The sequence below is a fragment of the Tachysurus fulvidraco genome, chromosome 18, assembly GCF_022655615.1.
Source record: "Tachysurus fulvidraco isolate hzauxx_2018 chromosome 18, HZAU_PFXX_2.0, whole genome shotgun sequence".
Lineage (NCBI taxonomy): Eukaryota > Metazoa > Chordata > Actinopteri > Siluriformes > Bagridae > Tachysurus > Tachysurus fulvidraco.
The window spans coordinates 12631013-12648318 of NC_062535.1; the positions used below are offsets into that span (position 1 = coordinate 12631013).

The window sequence follows — 17306 nt, forward strand, 5'->3', positions numbered from 1 at the left end:
GGAAACCGGAGAGCTTGGAGGAAACATGGATGGGTGGAGCCAGGAATTGGACCCCTAACCCCATAGGTGTGAAGTAACCATGGAAACCACTCATCTCTGTGTTTTTGAAACTTTAAAGGGTTGCAGCAACACTGACAAAATGTTTGAGGGAATAGTTTGAATAAATCCACTGTGATTAACAATCCGACACAGAGCACAATCACGCCACGGGCTTCGTCCCAAATGACATTTGTTGTTTCTGGAAGTGTTTAACGCTCCAGAACGTTCCGAATGTTTTAAACAAAAACTTTAACTCTCCCGTGCGTTTACTGTGTCGTGATGAATTGCTTCGTGTCCGAGCGTTCGAGGCTGTGTTTAGTAACAATGCATTAAAATTACACATCTTCATGGAACAAGGGAGTTAAACGAGACGTCGGAATTCGTAGAAGTGGATAATGTTCCTCTGAACGATTCCGATGATTATCTTTTGTGTTTGATTTTTTATATATATATATATACAATTTGTACTGTTTTGAAAACAACAGTAGGATTACCATCAGTGACATCATTCAAATAATTTTTGATCTATGCTGCTTTTTTATACAGTTCCAGTATTATTGGCACCCCTGCATGTATATATATATAGAGCATGCATATATATATATGCATGTATATATATATATATATATATATATATATATATATATATATATATATATATATATATATATATATATATATAGAGAGAGAGAGAGAGAGAGAGAGAGAGAGAGAGAGAGAGAGAGAGAGCTAGCTAGCTTTAGTGTGGAATGAATCTTAACAATAACAGAAATATTTCCATTCCTTTTTTTAAACCCCAACCTTACCAAGGGTGCCAATAATTCTGACTTCATAAACAGAAATCATACAACAAAGATGCTTAATCAGCCTCTGAACTACTGCTATGAGAATTCCTGGTAACAGCTGGTAGATTATTAGGAATATGATTCCTAGAAATGGTTCCCACGGGTTTCATAGACACACACACAGACACACACACACACACACACACACACACACACACACACACACACACACACACACACACACACACACACACATACAGGTGCACACAGACAGGTGCACACAGACAGCCACAAACAGGTATACACACACACAGACAGGCACAAACACAGACACACACGCACACACACATCTATTACACAGCAAGGCAATTCAGAAAACACTTACATGACTTCCCGCATGTTAGAACTCTAGACTTAATGACTGCAGTAACATGGGCTTCTCACAATCGGGCAGCAATTACGCATTTGATTGACTTTTTAATAGCCTACTACAAATCGAATAAAAGACATATAACTGTGTGAAGTGCTAGATTTCTGCCTTTGTGCTCCAAAGATTTCATTAAAACACCTCTGTGGACTTCACAAGCTCAGAAACATCCTACGCTGTGCAAAAAATGTCCAACAGCAAACAAGATCAGGAAGATAGCAACTAGCTTACTGCCTAGCATGATGTTTAGCTTAAATCTAAGCTGCAGAGTGTTGTACTAAATTTCCCTCAACTGTTTAGAGGAAATCTGAACAAATATGATCACGTGCATGTGCATCACATGATCAGGTATTAAATCAATCATGTGTGTTTAACTCTTTATACCAGAAGCCAAAAAAAAAGGAATTTGTGGACATTTTGTTTTGTTGTGTCCATGTTCAGCATTGGAGGTCTTTATCGTGTCTCGCTCTGCAGTCAGGGTTAATGCCTCCTGTCACTGTAGACACTTTTTCAGGGCTTTAAGGACTTATATTTTTCCATAAGTATTTCTGTTCTTTTTTTTTTTTTTTTTTTTACAATATTTGGAAGAATATATTCATAGAAAAACAACTTTTTTCCCCATACAAATGATTGTCACCTCAATGTAAAATTAGGCAGGATGCCCTGCCTATAGTCATCATTTTTGATTAAAAGCACCAGGATTTTGTGAATAATGCCAAAACAAGACATACGGTGCCAATATTTATTCACCCAAATTTGTTTTTGAAGAAAATACCACAAAAATATTTCTAAAGTAGTTCCACAGAAATAAGTGTAAATTATAGTAAAATAAGTAAATAAAGTAAAGTAATTAAAATTGAGTGTTCGTTGTCTTTCTCATTCAAACCAGTTCTGCTCTCGACAGGACCTAACATTTCTCCCATTGACCTTCCTATTGTAAATTGGTAAAATGGCTAAATGTAAAATAAATACACAACTGGCAGCGTTGCTATAGAAGCTCCGAACCCCACTGTACAGTTGCCTGACAGCAGGAGAAGCAGAAATACATTTCAGGTTTCAAATTGCCCCTCAGCTGTCCATCTGTAATAACATCCTGTTGTCAGCAGCTGTTCAAAAAGAGACGGTGAGCCAGAGAGAAAGAGAAAGAGAGAAACAGACAGACAGACCCTGCTTTTCAAGGTCATTGTTCTGTAGATGAAAAGGGAAAACACAGTGCCAACCTTTTCACCCACATAGTGGGCACAGTGATGAGAAAAAAAGAAGAAAAAAAAAATCCCGACGCTGTCAGAAAATCCCTGCTCCTCGTCCAAAATATAACGAGGCATCAATGAATGACATTTAGAAAGATTATCAACCGGCAGCTATGCGTTACACCGGACTGCTTATAAAACCATAAGGCATGTCAGGTGGTGGTGACCATGTGCTTCACTTTCATCAGAAGCCTGCTTGTGATATTAGATATGATGGCTAACATCAACACAACAGCTGAGCAATGCATTATCACCACAGGCTCTCGCTATCTTACTAACCTTTTTACTAATTAGCAAACCATGCTAGCTGTACCAAAGGTATTCACATCCTGATCCTCACTGTGTATGAACACATGAACCAAGGAGACTTTACAGTACACTTCCAGAATGGGTGAGAGAAAACTAGCATGCTTGCACAAACAAAGCCTGTGTGCTAACAAAAAAAAAAAAAAAAGAGATAGAGATAGAGAAACATACCGCATATTTAACCTAGCATTCAGTTATTCAGTAGTAATAACACTGGGCTTGACTTCCTAAACAAATCAAATTTCTTCATAATCTGACAGTCAGTTTTGCTTAAAGCTAGTTAAAAGCACCTGAAGCTAGCATAATATTTTCATAGAGCTTGTTGCATTAAACTGGATATCTGTCTGTGTTTTGTGATATTTATTGATTTACACTCTAGTTACTCTTACATATGTCGTGTTTAATATATATTATTATTTTCCAACACCATCATCCTACAAACTTAAGCAAGTTGCTCAGATCACAGGAGCTAATCTAATCTAACTATTAGATTAATCTAATCTAATCTAATCTATCACCTATGGTGAACCAGTTGCAGGGTTATGTAGGTCCAATCCCAGAGAAGGGCGGGTGTAGCACGAATTTCTAAAATACATTAATACTGGCTGTGAAAGGAGTGTGTCAGAATACAGAGTATACTGCTACACAGTGGCCAGTTGGGGCTTGTGAAGTCCATGCCTTGACAAATCAGCGCTGTTTTGGTAGCACAAAGAGGACTTACACAATTAAAAGCAGGTGGTTTCAATGTTATGGCTGAAAGGTGTTCGTTAAATAGATAGTGTTTTTTTAATCAGCATGTTATTTTGGTGTAAATTCAACCACTCCGCTGAGCTTAATTGGAGGCTCAAGGTTTCGGATGTTATGTTTCTCCTGTCATTGTGTACATGTGCAGATGAAAAGCAATAGGCTTTTAGAAATCATAGAGGTGACACAGATGGCTATCAAGCCAGGGATCATAGATTTGCAGGCGTAAATTATAGGCTGTAAGGATAAAAGAGCCAAGCCTGTGTGTCAGTGGAATAATAAAATCCCTGCGGCAAATGTACTGCACAGGACTATTTGTATATATGCCTAGACATTTAGAGTGGGTGGTAGGGCTGGAATTTATAGACAAAAACATCTTTTGCATGATTTAAGCTGTTAAATATAGTTTTGAGGGACAATGATAGATTACAACTAATATAACTGATATGGCTCAAAATATGGATACTCAAAACTAATGTGTATCCAGCAATCAATAAAACGGATTGCGAGACACATTCTTCATGTACATATCTCAGCCAGAAAAAAAAAATCTACCATTTTAAAATGTCAAGTTAGAAAAATCTGAAAACTACTGATAGGTGAAGTGAATAGCAATGATGATCTTGTCACCAAATGAAGGATGGGTTCCCTTTTCAGTCTGATGGTTTCTCCCTCATATCATCTCTTGGGAGGTTTTCCTTGCCGATGTTGCCTCAGACCTGCTCATTAGGGATCAAACCAAATTTAATTTAAAAAAAAAAAAATTCTAAATTTTTACATTTCTGTAAAGTTGCTTTGAGACAATGTCCATTGTTAAAAGCCATAAACAAAATAACTTAAAGCTTGTTACAGTGGGCAGCAAACAAGATGTGGGATATATTAAGCAGTATGTGAGCAGTTAGTTCTTAAAGTTTATGGAGGTGTTGGAGGCAAGAAAAAATGGGCAAGCGTAAGGATCCGAGTAACTTTGACAAGGGCCAAGTTGACAACTGGATCAGAGCATCCAAAACTGGGGAGTTCTATTGGATATACCAGCAAAAATCAGTCCAAGGATGAACAAATGGTGAACCCACAGCATGTAGGTGTAATCCCAGAGAAGGGCTACTAGCACATATTGCTAAAAACTACTAATACTGCCTATGATAGTGTGATACACTGCTACACAGTGGGCAGTTTGGGCTCAAACAGATAAGGATCTGGGATCCTCTCAGAAGGTCAGGGTTTAAGCCCCAGTTCTGCTAAGTTGCCACTGTTGGGTCCTTGAGCAAAAGCAGACCAAGGATCAACAAACCAGTAACAGGGTTATGGACACTAAAGACTAGAAACTGCAGTGTAGACAAAACACTGCATATATTTAACAGTGAAGCATGTTAAATAACAGAAATGGTAACAGAAATGAACAGATATCGTGTTTAAAGCAGATCCAGATCCAGGAAGCTTGAAAAAGGTTGACAAGGCATCTGGTTGAGATAGAAGGTGTAATACTGTAGGTGTAATCTGGTTGAGATAGAAGGTGTTCTGTTAGTGGAACATTTGTGCGTTCAGATATGAAGGTTGCATGAAAAAGAAGTGCCGCATTCACATCATTCACAGCTTTTATTGTCCTTAGTAACCATCACAGGCCTCTAGTTGGTTTAAAATATGGGAATTAGTACCAATAATAATAAGCACAAATAAAAATAACTAATTGTTTTGCTTTAAATAAAGACCACTGAATATCTTGATTTAAATAACAAATTCTAGTCGAGGCCACGCCCACTTTGTTCAAAAACCAAAACAGATTATAAATGTGTTGAGAACTAAACAGATTATAAATGTGTTGAGGATTAAACAGATATAAATGCAGGGTGCTTATTAGCCATCAATTCAGGCTCCAGCCAGCTCAAGTCTATCCATCGATCCATTCTCTATATCGCTGATCCTACTGGGTGTCAGGATCACACCTGGACTTTTTATCTGTTGAAACATTAGGGAGCGTTCCGGCAGTTGTGTCTTGTTCCATGTGTTTTTGTTTACATTTTGTGTTCACGTGTCTGCCCCCCACCCCCACCCCTAGTCCTAATTCCTTCCCGCCTCTGCACACCTATTTATCCCTGCCACATTGCCTTGGGCAGCACGGGATCCTCATCTTTGTGTTGTCTTCCTGGTCTCTGTTTGGTTGTTCTGTCTTGGTTCTTTTGAGTTTTAGTTTTCTTTTCCTTTTTCCCGTGTTTAGTGGTTTATTTTGTGTTATACATTTAATAAATCATGTATTTATCCTTGCGTTTGGGTCTGAATTTTAGCACTGAAGACACCCCGTTTTCTGACACTGGGCTGCACAGAACCTGGAGCATATCCCAGAAGGCACAAGGCTTTGTACACCCTGGACACCTAAGACGCCAACAGCGCATGTCTTTGGACTAGAGGAGGAAAACAAAAGTGCCCTGAGGCACAGGGAAAGCATTCATACTTCACATACACACAGTGGAGATGAGAACCGTATCCTTAAGCCTGGAGGTATGAGGAAAATGTGCTAACCACTAAACCACCATGCCCTTCTCCACTAAATATCCCGATTTATAAAACCACGGCAACAACAACTTCCAGGCTAGGCCACGCCCACGTCATGCTTATATTCAAATACACATATAAATGTGTTGAGCACTAAACAGATTCAAATACAGGATGTTCAACAACTTGAAGCCAGCTACTGTCTTGACCGAGGCAGGAGCCGTTGATTTAGAGAGAACAAACATGGGTGTGAGTTTACTGCTGTCGAGAGCCTTGCACACGTCACTGAGCAGTTGTGGAAGTGTGCACTTGCTGGTACTGAGCGCAGTCTAATGATAGAACTGGACAGGATGTAATTACGGCAAGCAGATAGGTCTGTTATTAATATTTCATACTCCAAAATAGCATAGCGGCGTTACAGAGTTCTTACAAAACAACACCACCACGATCCTGAAGAAGTTGAAACAGAAAACATGCTGATGATATTGTTTTGCACGACAACACCAGAAGCTTTCAGAGCTCTGTCAGCCACCGCAGAGCTGGCAAGGACTTAACCACAAAGACTACAGGAAGTAAGTCTTGCACAAGCATTGCCCCAAGAAGGAGTCACTCACACAGCCCAGTTCTTTCAGATCGGATGTTTGTGAGGCTGTCGAGCTGGTGGACGGAGAGAGGACAAGTCAGACGCTGGGTTTAATTCTGTCAGAGCGGTGGAGCATAATTCACACTGATCGGACGGAGAAGGAAGAGTTGACCACAGAGATCATGTGTCAGGTGCACAATGATGTATACAGGTTACATGGAAATAAATCCTAAACTAATAAATAAATGAATTCAAGATGAATGAAGATTATGTGTATTGTTAATACACTCATAAAAGACACAAATGCGGAAATAATTCGCTTCATGTTTGAGCTGCAAATAATTACTGTATAATCCCCAATGTATAGAGTTGAATTTTAGTTTTCTATTACGAGTGAATGTTTTACAGATATAGCTTCAACTGTCTGAATAATTGTGATAAATATTTCCAATTTTGATAAATGATCTTTATACACTTAGTTGTATTTCAGTTGATTAACAAACGTCTTAGCGATCGACTTCCTAATTAGACGTACAGAATGCATAAACGTGTGCTTCGCATAAAAGCCTGATTTGCCCTTCCAATGAAAACAAATATTGACTTCACCTTTGTAGAAACCCGAGAGCAACAGTCTGAGTATGTAAGCCTCCTCAGAGACGGTTATGACAAATGATATCGATTTCAGGATCTACTGTGAGTAAATATTACACTGAAATTTGCGTTCGAATGCTATAAAGCCGGTTTTGCTCCATCAGGGTGATGTGACTTTTAATACGGTTGTATTTATTACACACTATCATCAAGCCTACATTGCGTGTATTTGGACTGGGGAAGAAAACTGGAGAACCTGGAGGAAACTCTGAAGCACACTGAGAACACACACACACACACACACAAACACACACACACACACACACACACACACACACACACACACACAGATGGGACTCAAACCCCCAATCCCACAGGTGTGAGGAAACAGTGCTAACCACCTAGTCTTATGATATTAATAGAATTTTATGGTTAAAATAAAAGTCTTAGACTCCTTCTAAACATTTATTCCAGACGGTGCAATCACGTCCCTGGAGCCACTCTATTAAAAGCCTGTTGTAACATGAGACACACACAAACACTCACACTTGCGCATATACACTTGCTGTTTTCATTGACCCAGGACAATATGTTATTCACCACACACACACACACACACACACACACACACACACACACACACACACACACACACACACACACACACACACACACACACACACACAAACAGCTGTTGTGAGTAGTTCCCCAGCTTTGGCTACTGTCCTCAGCTCAAAGGAACTCGTTGTTACACACACACACACACACACACACACACACACACACACACACACACACACACACACACACACACACACACACACACACACTCACAAGCTTACTGTAATTGGATTGTGCATGATGTGTGGTTTGTTTTCTATTGTTTTATAAAATGTCTGTGGATTTATCGTTTCATGTGTGTTAAGGGAGTGCGCACCAATTACTCCACAGAGGTAATGGGAAAGTTGGAACACACACACACACACACACACACACACACACACACACACACACACACACACACACACACACACACACACACACAAACACAGCTACAGCACCCTGCCAGACCATCTTTCAAAGCTCACACACCAACATACACCCCCCCCCCCCCCACACACACACACACACTGGCTTTTACACCAGGCTACTGATCCTGTGTGAATGGTGAATGGCGGGTGAGCAGAGGTAAGAAGTAAACGGAGATGAAGCGGAAAAAGAAGAAGATGGATCAGAACTTCGAATGTCTCAGAGAATTTCATATCCTTGCATAAATAATTTTTTTTTAATATATTAATCTCTTCACACTGCTTCAGACAGAGTGTACAGTAGCAGTAGTTACACCTTTACCTTAATATTCAATACGATCCTACAGAAAGATTAGTTGCCAGTTTATGTGGAGTGGCTGCCATGTCAGAAATGCTGACATATCAGAACCAGTGCATTAGTATAAACCTGTCATTTGTTTTGTACCCAGATTACACAAACTGTTCCTGAAAATCAGTCTAAATTATCAGAATCAACAGGTCACACTCACTCACACACACATATACTCAAACACACACACAAAACACGCACAAAAACACATACACATACAGTATACACACACACTCCCACACACACACACACACACACACACACACACACACACACACACACACACACAAACCACGCACAAAAACACCCCCCACACACACACACACACACACACACACACAAACCACGCACAAAAACACCCCCCCCACACACACACACGTACACAGAGTTTACAGTCATGCTGGTCAGTAATTTTGAGAAAACTTTCCATAATTTTGAAAAGACAAATAATACCATCAACATAAGTTTTCCTTGGCTCACACCGATATTAGCCTGAGGGACTAAAGCTGGGCCTGTTCTTCCTCACCAGGCCTCCCTTCTGTATGTGTTCTTTCTCACTGGTTATTAAGGACTGAAGAGGGCAGGAGAGGTTCAAGCAGAACCTGAGAACCAGTCAAGGAAAAAGAGCTGGTATTCATAAAGCATTTCACTGCAGGAGAGCTTCGGCATCGTACAGAACAATTTTGCTATTTAGTCTAATGGCTAACATGATGTACAATCAGGGAAAAGTCTGATCCTGGGTTAGACAAACTGCTCTCACATAACCCGAGTTTAGACATGACGTGAACTTTAACTGCGTCTCTGTGGCCTGAGATAAATTTCACCAGAGACAGAACGGGGACGGAGAGTGTGGGGACAGTAGATCCATCTTATATCAGCTGCTTACTGTCTAATTCTGTCTGATGTGAAAGACGAGAGATATAAATTGCATAACTTTAGCCAAATACTGTAGCTGAATTACGATTAGATGACAATACTGATCTATGGTCCTGGTTAGAGTTTGTCCCCGACTAGGTTTGGGGGTTTCCAGCGATATGTCAAAGTTTATGCAAATCTGGAGCCACCTGGTGATTATACTAATGAAAGTAAAGACAACAGAGTGCACATTGCTTCTCCATCATCTCATTACACACGATGAAGATATACGCTGCTGAATTTTATACACAAATTCCAAATCTCCTTTCAGAATATTTCACGCTAGAAGCAAGAAAACTGATTTTGAACACCAGTTGTGCCACCCACTGATATCCTTTATCACCATGGCAACCCGCTTTTATTATTATTAAGTAGTAATACTTAAATATCCTTAAGAATCTTTTTATAGCCAAATCACCAACAAAGAATCATTAAGGATTTGACAAAGATACTTGACTTAAACCTACCCAGTTAGAAAGCAGACATTTTGTTCATGGCTTTAAGGACTGACTCATAATAGTAGGAGGCGAAGAAAACGAACTACTCTGTTTATGAATATGACAAAATAAAACCCAAACCACAGTGTGCAAAGTTTTAGTTCTTCAAGCTTGCAGCTTTTCTTCACAAGGACTGGAATTAGCAATAGAAATAGCCATTGAACAGCCACGTCATGCTAGCTTGGATGTTTGAGCAGCTGTGTAAGGCTGGATTGTGATGACTATGAGGACCTTAAATTCAGAGACACACTGTCTACACACACACACACACACGCACACACACACACACAATTATGAAACTGATTCAGAATGCATATGACCACAGAGTATGAGTGAGAAGTTAATTGTGCTAGCATCAGAAATGTTCGTACATGTTGTACAAAGGAGTGTGATGTCTTAATTATTCATGCTTATTGCCATTAACATGGAAAGTGGATTCAAATGAAACAGAACACACATTCTCTCTCTAAAACCACTTCTAAAATAAAATACAATAAATCCTTGTTAAAGTTTACAGCCTATGAATCCACTTTGCACCCTCGCACTATCCAATGCTAATTTTATGGATGAGATATAATGGAGAAAAGGTTTCTGAATCAGAACAAACCCCAGTATGAAAGTGTATCTAATTAGCGTAGCTGATTAGCACTGTCTAATGGTAACAAAGGTTGGATTTCTAAGACTTCCTGAGGTAATAACATTCAATAAATTCAAAAATAATGTTTAACAATTTTGGAGTGAAAAGGACTGACTCTTGTTTTCTCAGGAACACTGACTTTTTTTAATTTAGCTTAGAGAAGCTAAGCAACCCGATTCATCAAAGCTTTCATGTAAATCATATAAGATTTTGCGGATGTTTCACCATGTATGAAGTCAAAGAGGTACAAAGTGAAAGCAAACCGGCTGCAGTTTCCTCCTTGCTGGCTCAAGGATATGTGTGTGGTGATTAATCAAAACAAAATGATCTCTGGACCTTAGAGTATCTACAGAACTTACACAAGTGATTCGAGACCAAAAGTGCCTGCCCATTACCGTGTTACCAGAATTACGTGACCCATTTCTGAAAGGTTACGCTTGTGGTTCCGGTGAATCATTGCAGACACCCAGGCAGTGAGAAGAGGATGGCCCCGAAGGCATAACATTAATGAAACCAAAACCCTGCTAGCTATTTTTGTCAAAATTCTTCTTCTCAAATCTCCAAAGGAGTTATCTAGAGGGTACGGGCGAGTCATGCTGCTGTGCTCTAAACCGCATTCATCTGTCTATCACACATGGTGATCTTTAGAGTTCCTCAAGGGGAGACATCATCCCTTTCTCAGCGCTGTGAGGTGCAGATAAAGGTCTCAGCATGTCCATTTGCCTCTTTTGCCTCCTGTCTTAATGGTGCTTTAATGACTGAAATATACCAACCGTTTATTCATCTCTAATACCCCTTCACTTCCTCTCTCTTTGTAGCTCCTTCTTCAGCCTGCAGTTTCTAAGAGAATAATTAATTAAAGGATGTCCTCAGAGAACAAAGTGCTGACCCTGATCCTTCACCTGCTATGAAGCCAGATGCCCGTTCGACCGGATTCGGTTTAAAAACTCGGCTCTCAATATAAAAACCTTCCTCATGTTACTGGTTTTGAGGAAACAAAACTGATTTATCCCCATTTATCCTCATTTCCAAAGAAGCAACCTTCAGGGTACAATGTACACTGCAATAAACCAGTCAAAATAGCTGGTGGGATTGGTGGAGAAACCTGGTGGAAATTGGTCTTATTAATTTGGCTGACACTTTCATTTAAAATGACCTACAATCCCAGAAATGGAGCTAAGGCCCTTCCTGAGGGATTCACTGAGTGGAAACTCTGACTTAGACTATTTTCCATTTATTCTGACATGTTTATGGACCAAATTTGTCTTCTTTGGGCATGTAGCTCCAGTAAAAAGGATATGATTCTATTACATTTTGGTGGGTGGAAAAAATGTGAGTTTATTTTGGAATTTGAGCTCACAATTAAGATCTAGATTAACCTAGCTGAACAGACGAGAAGAGGTAATATATAGCGTGTTTAGGGATTTGTATATATTATAAACTACATATAGTATAAACTACATCAATGAAAGTATATCAGAGTATCAGATGTAATCTTCGCCACTGAGTCTCAACACTCCCGGGGGCGGGGCTTCTTTGTGAGATAGACCACGGACTCTGTACTACGTTTAACAATTATTCAAAACAGGCATGTACAACCTAGCTAGCAGCTGAAGAACTCAAACAACAAAATCACCGGCTAACTTACTTTAAATTTGCAAGAACTATAGACTAATACAATAACAGGCTTAAATAAACACAAAACATAAGTTCATACAGTTCTCACAGACACGCGTTTTATCAACTGGCTAGTCTGCGCTATTCTCCGAGTGCAGCGGAATTTTTTTTTTTTTGTGTGTGCAGCGTTTTTTTTTTGGGGTTTTTTGTGCAGCGGCCTTTTGTGCAACGGAATTTTTTATTTTTTTTTGGACGACCTAGTAGGGTTTCCCAGCTTAGGTGGGCTGCCTGAACTACAAAGTGCTGCGGGAAACCCTGCATAACCAATGTTTTCCAATGTAAAAACTATCATATCGGTGAACTAAAGGTTAAATCTCTACCAATAAACCAATTCCAACAAACAGGACAGTGTTATATTGTCAGATTGCACTATAGACACCTATCTAGTAGCTAATGAACCAGAAGTGGTGTATCCGAGTAGGACGGTTTTGGTTCTGAATTTGACTGAAAGGTTAAACATTCATATCGTGGATCTGGCAAGCTGCCATTTTTGGTGCCTTGAACAAGGCCCTCACACTTCCAACTGTTCAGATCAATTTTATGTGTTCTTTCCAGATTATTAAATGTAAATATGGAAAAATCTAGACCATCTCTCTGCAGGAGACGTGCGGAACAATACAAAGGCGTCATGAGAGTTTTATAGCTATAGCGGGTTTGCACCAGAGCAGCAATTTGATAGTTTGTGTTTTCTTTGTCATAGATGGATTTCTTGAGTAAATTTGTTTAACTGTGAAAATGTGTGTCTGCGGAGCATTTCAACTGCTTAATTGCATCCACTTCATATCAGCTTTTCCCTTTTCATGAATGCTTTTTTAACACTTTTGTTGACCTCTGCCTGTAGCCCTGCATGTGTTTACACCATCTACATTTCTTCTTCCCCACCCACTCGGGGCATTCATCTTGAGGCGAATAACTACTCAAAGGCCGCACTGTATACAGCTGAACAGCACAGGAAGGCAGGTCTGACAGCACCCCACTATGCAAAGTATTAGCATGCACACATGCTGCTCAGTCAACAAAAATGAAACAAATCTACTGTAAATCTCTGCACAGTCTTATAACAAGAAAGCCTGAGCTTTGAGGCGAAGCCTGTACCTGCCTCTTTCTTCTTTATGCCTCTATCAAAGGAAAAAACATCCAAGCAAATCGGCAAGCCTTGATAAATATTCAAGTGAAGAAAGAATCCAATCACACCAAATGCAGATGGTCGACATAAAAGAAGGCAATTGGACCTATTTTTTCTTTGAAGCGTAACTGACTTTCGGAAACTGAAAGGTATTTCAGAAGATGAAGTACTCATCTTTTGTGTCAAAGACAATGAACTAACTTAAGCGCGCCTCCACTAAAGCGTCTCTATAAAGCGTTCAGGGTTTTGAGTTTGGAACAGAATGCTTATGTTAGACATGAATTTTAATGGGGAAAGAAACCTTACAAAAGTACAGGCAGGCAACTTTCAAATAGCAACTTTACCATCTTTAACTTTGTCTTCTGTCAAACTTGGTATTTCAATTTCAGTTTTGCAATAACGCCTGGATGAGAGCAAATAACACTTATTAAAGAACCAGTGTGAGTTCTAGAGCTCAAAAATAAAATCGAAAATGTGCACTGACTGGAAATTCACATGTTTACACTGCATGTCTGTGCATTAGTTTATCATTATGTTATTTATATTATGTTATCTCCCTATGACACTGAGGAGGTTTTGATACATTAGTACTGATTTCCACTGTGATGAAAAAGTCTGTTGGTTATCCAGACACCAGGGGAGAAGAAACATCCCTCCTTGATGTACAGTACAGTACCACTTCCAACACTCCCGACTCTCATATTCAGATCCTACTTAAGTCCTTATTTGTGTGGATCAGGTGATGGAGATAATCTTTGGGACTTTGGAAACATTGAAAGCCCTCAGAAAGAGGATGCTCGCTATGAGTGACATGAAGATTCACCATCAGCTATATCAGGAATTCTGAGCTCCTATTAGAAATGTGAATACTTCCCAGTGAAAGCCACATGCACAATAATTTCATTATTGATCCATTATGCCTTTAAAAAATACAATAATTGGTCCATTTTTGGACACAATATAGATATGTTAAGTTCAGCTCTGACCAAAATGTCCTTGTCCCCTTTAACATTTGGCAAAGACATCTGTCTTGACTTTGTAGAGTAAAGGTTAAAGAGTCTAGCACGAACATCTTTCTCAGACTGAACAAATACATCTATTGATATTCCTTTATTGGGCCAACCTAACAAGACTTCATTAAAAGCATAAAAACAATTATTGGTCATTTTATTAGCCAGTCCTGCTTATCTTGCTTCACCACAATCATCTATACATCTCAATAATAATCTGTCTTAATAAGAAAGTCCTCATATCTTGCCTTGGACACACACTGCTTTGCGTAATTGTTTTGTCTCCTGCACTAACACATCCAGAACTATGAATCCCTACAGGTGTGTTGACAGCAGAATGATCCGTCCATCCGATTTTCTTGCAATTCCCCTGGATATAATATGGCACAAGCTTATATCCAGTCCCTATATCATGTAATGTGATTAGAGTGAGATTTTTGTTTTGAATTACAACCAGAATCTACATGTAGCAGTGGATTATAAGGATGGATGCTTAGGACAAATTGCATAAAAGCATCATCATCATCATCATCATCATCATCATCATGTATACAGTCAGGCAAGTGAAGAAAAACTCTTCACTCTCAGTTTCAGTCCTGATTTCTTAGTTCTAAGCTACTGTCTGACATAACAAATGTACCAAAGTGTAATTCTGCTCATCACTGAGATTATGTTCCTCTAGAGTCTTTACATCTGAACCTTAGAAGGCACTAGAAATAAATACTAAAGGAAGAAAAGTTGTCCATACACGTATAATAAAGTACAGTTGGGTGCCTTTATAAGTATGTGCTTGTATTTTTCCTGGAGAGACACAAATAGTTTATCTAGATCATTAATATTATTCGGCGTAGACTAAGCTTAAGACACTGCAACAGGTTTAAGAAGAAGAAAAAAACTTTTTTGGGAACTCACACCAGCGCGTGATAGACAAAAGCCCAGGCTCGCGGTCGCTCGAGCACGTTGTACAGGCAGTTCTGTAGTCGGCGGTAGCGCGCGTTCCTGCGTCCGCTTTGCGCGCCGTATACCAACGGTTTTCCGAGCAGGCTGAGACGGGCACCACGTTCTCCCCGCCGTCCGTCAGCAACCGGGCGCCGCGCGACCCCGCCACCCCGTTCCACATCCTCCGTGCCACGAGCTTCGAGGCGCACGCCGCCGGACGCGCCTTCGTCTCCACCGCGGTCGCGCGGCATGGCGTCACCGAAGCCGGCCAAGAGTGCGCGCTGCTCCGAGCTCGCGGCTCATGCGTGCGTCGCCGCCGCCGCCTCTCACCCTACACGCTACGCTTCACGTACAAACAGGACGCGAAACAGGTTTCCCACCAGATGCACAGTGCAAACATGCCCCAATGCTATAACACCTCTAATCAACAGTTTCCGTGGGGTTTGCTTTACTCCTCGCGTGCTCTGAAACCAACCGTCCAAAGTCTGTGACGATCAGCTGAACTCGGAGTTAGTGTTAATGTGAATGTTAATGTTAGTCTCGCGCTCTCCTAAGTGAGCATCAATGCCGCGTGCTTGCGCTCTGACTGAGAAGCGCGCGCACAGGAAACGGATCTTGTCGTGTGTGGCAGTTTCTCAACACTGTTTCTAAACGCACACGCGCGCGTTGTTTTCACGCATGTCTGCATCCTTTGAAACCGGGAGCTCGTGCACTTTGCAGGTTGTGAATGCGATGCGATTTTCTTTTGCAGCAATATTCAGAACCAGATTCCGGGGTATATTCAGTGTGAAAGAAAATATTTACACAAGAAAAGCGGACTGTGTGTGTGTGTGTGTGTGTGTGTGTGTGTGTGTGTGTGTGTGTGTGTGTGTGTGTGTGTGAGTACGTACGATTTAAATCGATAAACTTCCACATCTAACAGAGGTTATGCAACACGTCTTTCTACACTTCACGCGCACCTCGGCAACTGTCGCAGCACCCACGTGACCGTGACCGAAATAAAAACCTCCCAAATTACATAGTGCATTAACCAGCAGTGTGTGAATCCGGTACAACAGGTAGCACACTATTTGTCCGTATATTATCTATCTATCTATCTATCTATCTATCTATCTATCTATCTATCTATCTATCTATCTATCTATCTATCTATCTATCTATCTATCTATCTATCGCCAAATTAGTTTCATTCTAAGGTTACCTGTCAATCAAACTTGGTGGCATTAAGTAAAAATGATTAATTAAAATGACAGTAATTTAATTTTAGACATTAAAGTATTGATGAATCTACAGGAAAAAAAAAGGCAAAGCGAAAATAAAAAATAAAGTAGTTTTAAAATGTCTCCTCCCAAAAGTATTGATTTCAGGTGCTAAATGCTTTAATTTACTTACAGCAATGTCTGAGACAATGGAGACATTGCAGCCCTGATGGATCTACCCTATTGCAACATGGCTGAGGTGATTCGGTATCATTCAGCTACAAGATCCTAGGTGTGCCGAGACACTGATGTTGGGGTGTAAAGATCTGGGGTGTTGAGTGGGGTTCTGTGCAGGAGTTCTTTTAGATTTACATTTACATTACAGTTTGTCTGGAGAAGAACTGTAAATGCGTGAAATGCTTAGGCATCCTCATACTGTACCTTTGTTCACAAAAGTGCTTTTAAAATGCTTGACAGGAAACGGAGTGCTAATCTACAAATAATATAATCCAAAACCCATGAATATCTTTCACAGCTCAACATCCAGCCTGCAAAAACATGTCCATGTAAGCCATTAGCTAGCATAGTCTACCATATCTTTTGATGCTTTACACTACATGCCCATCACTGGCAGCTTCAGCTATTATCATTGCCTTATGAAAGAAATAAGAACAGCTGGTATCCTTGAGGACAAAAATCCTTAGTCATCTACAT

General features: G+C 40.1%; 1 protein-coding gene across 4 annotated transcripts in view; it reads right to left on the minus strand.

Annotated features, from left to right (window-relative positions):
• The window catches only part of kcnq5b (potassium voltage-gated channel, KQT-like subfamily, member 5b), a 92911-nt gene extending 76675 nt beyond the window's left edge, over positions 1-16236 (minus strand). For 2 of the 4 annotated variants that reach the window (XM_047803117.1, XM_047803119.1), the window contains exon 1: positions 15367-16235. In XM_047803117.1, the coding sequence (XP_047659073.1) occupies positions 15367-15644 (278 nt within the window). In that variant the 5' untranslated portion in view covers positions 15645-16235. Of the gene's footprint in view, positions 1-15366 lie in introns of all 4 variants that reach the window. The other 2 variants (XM_047803118.1, XM_027179258.2) reach the window with 2 other exon arrangements.
• Between the last annotated feature and the right edge of the window lie 1070 nt (positions 16237-17306).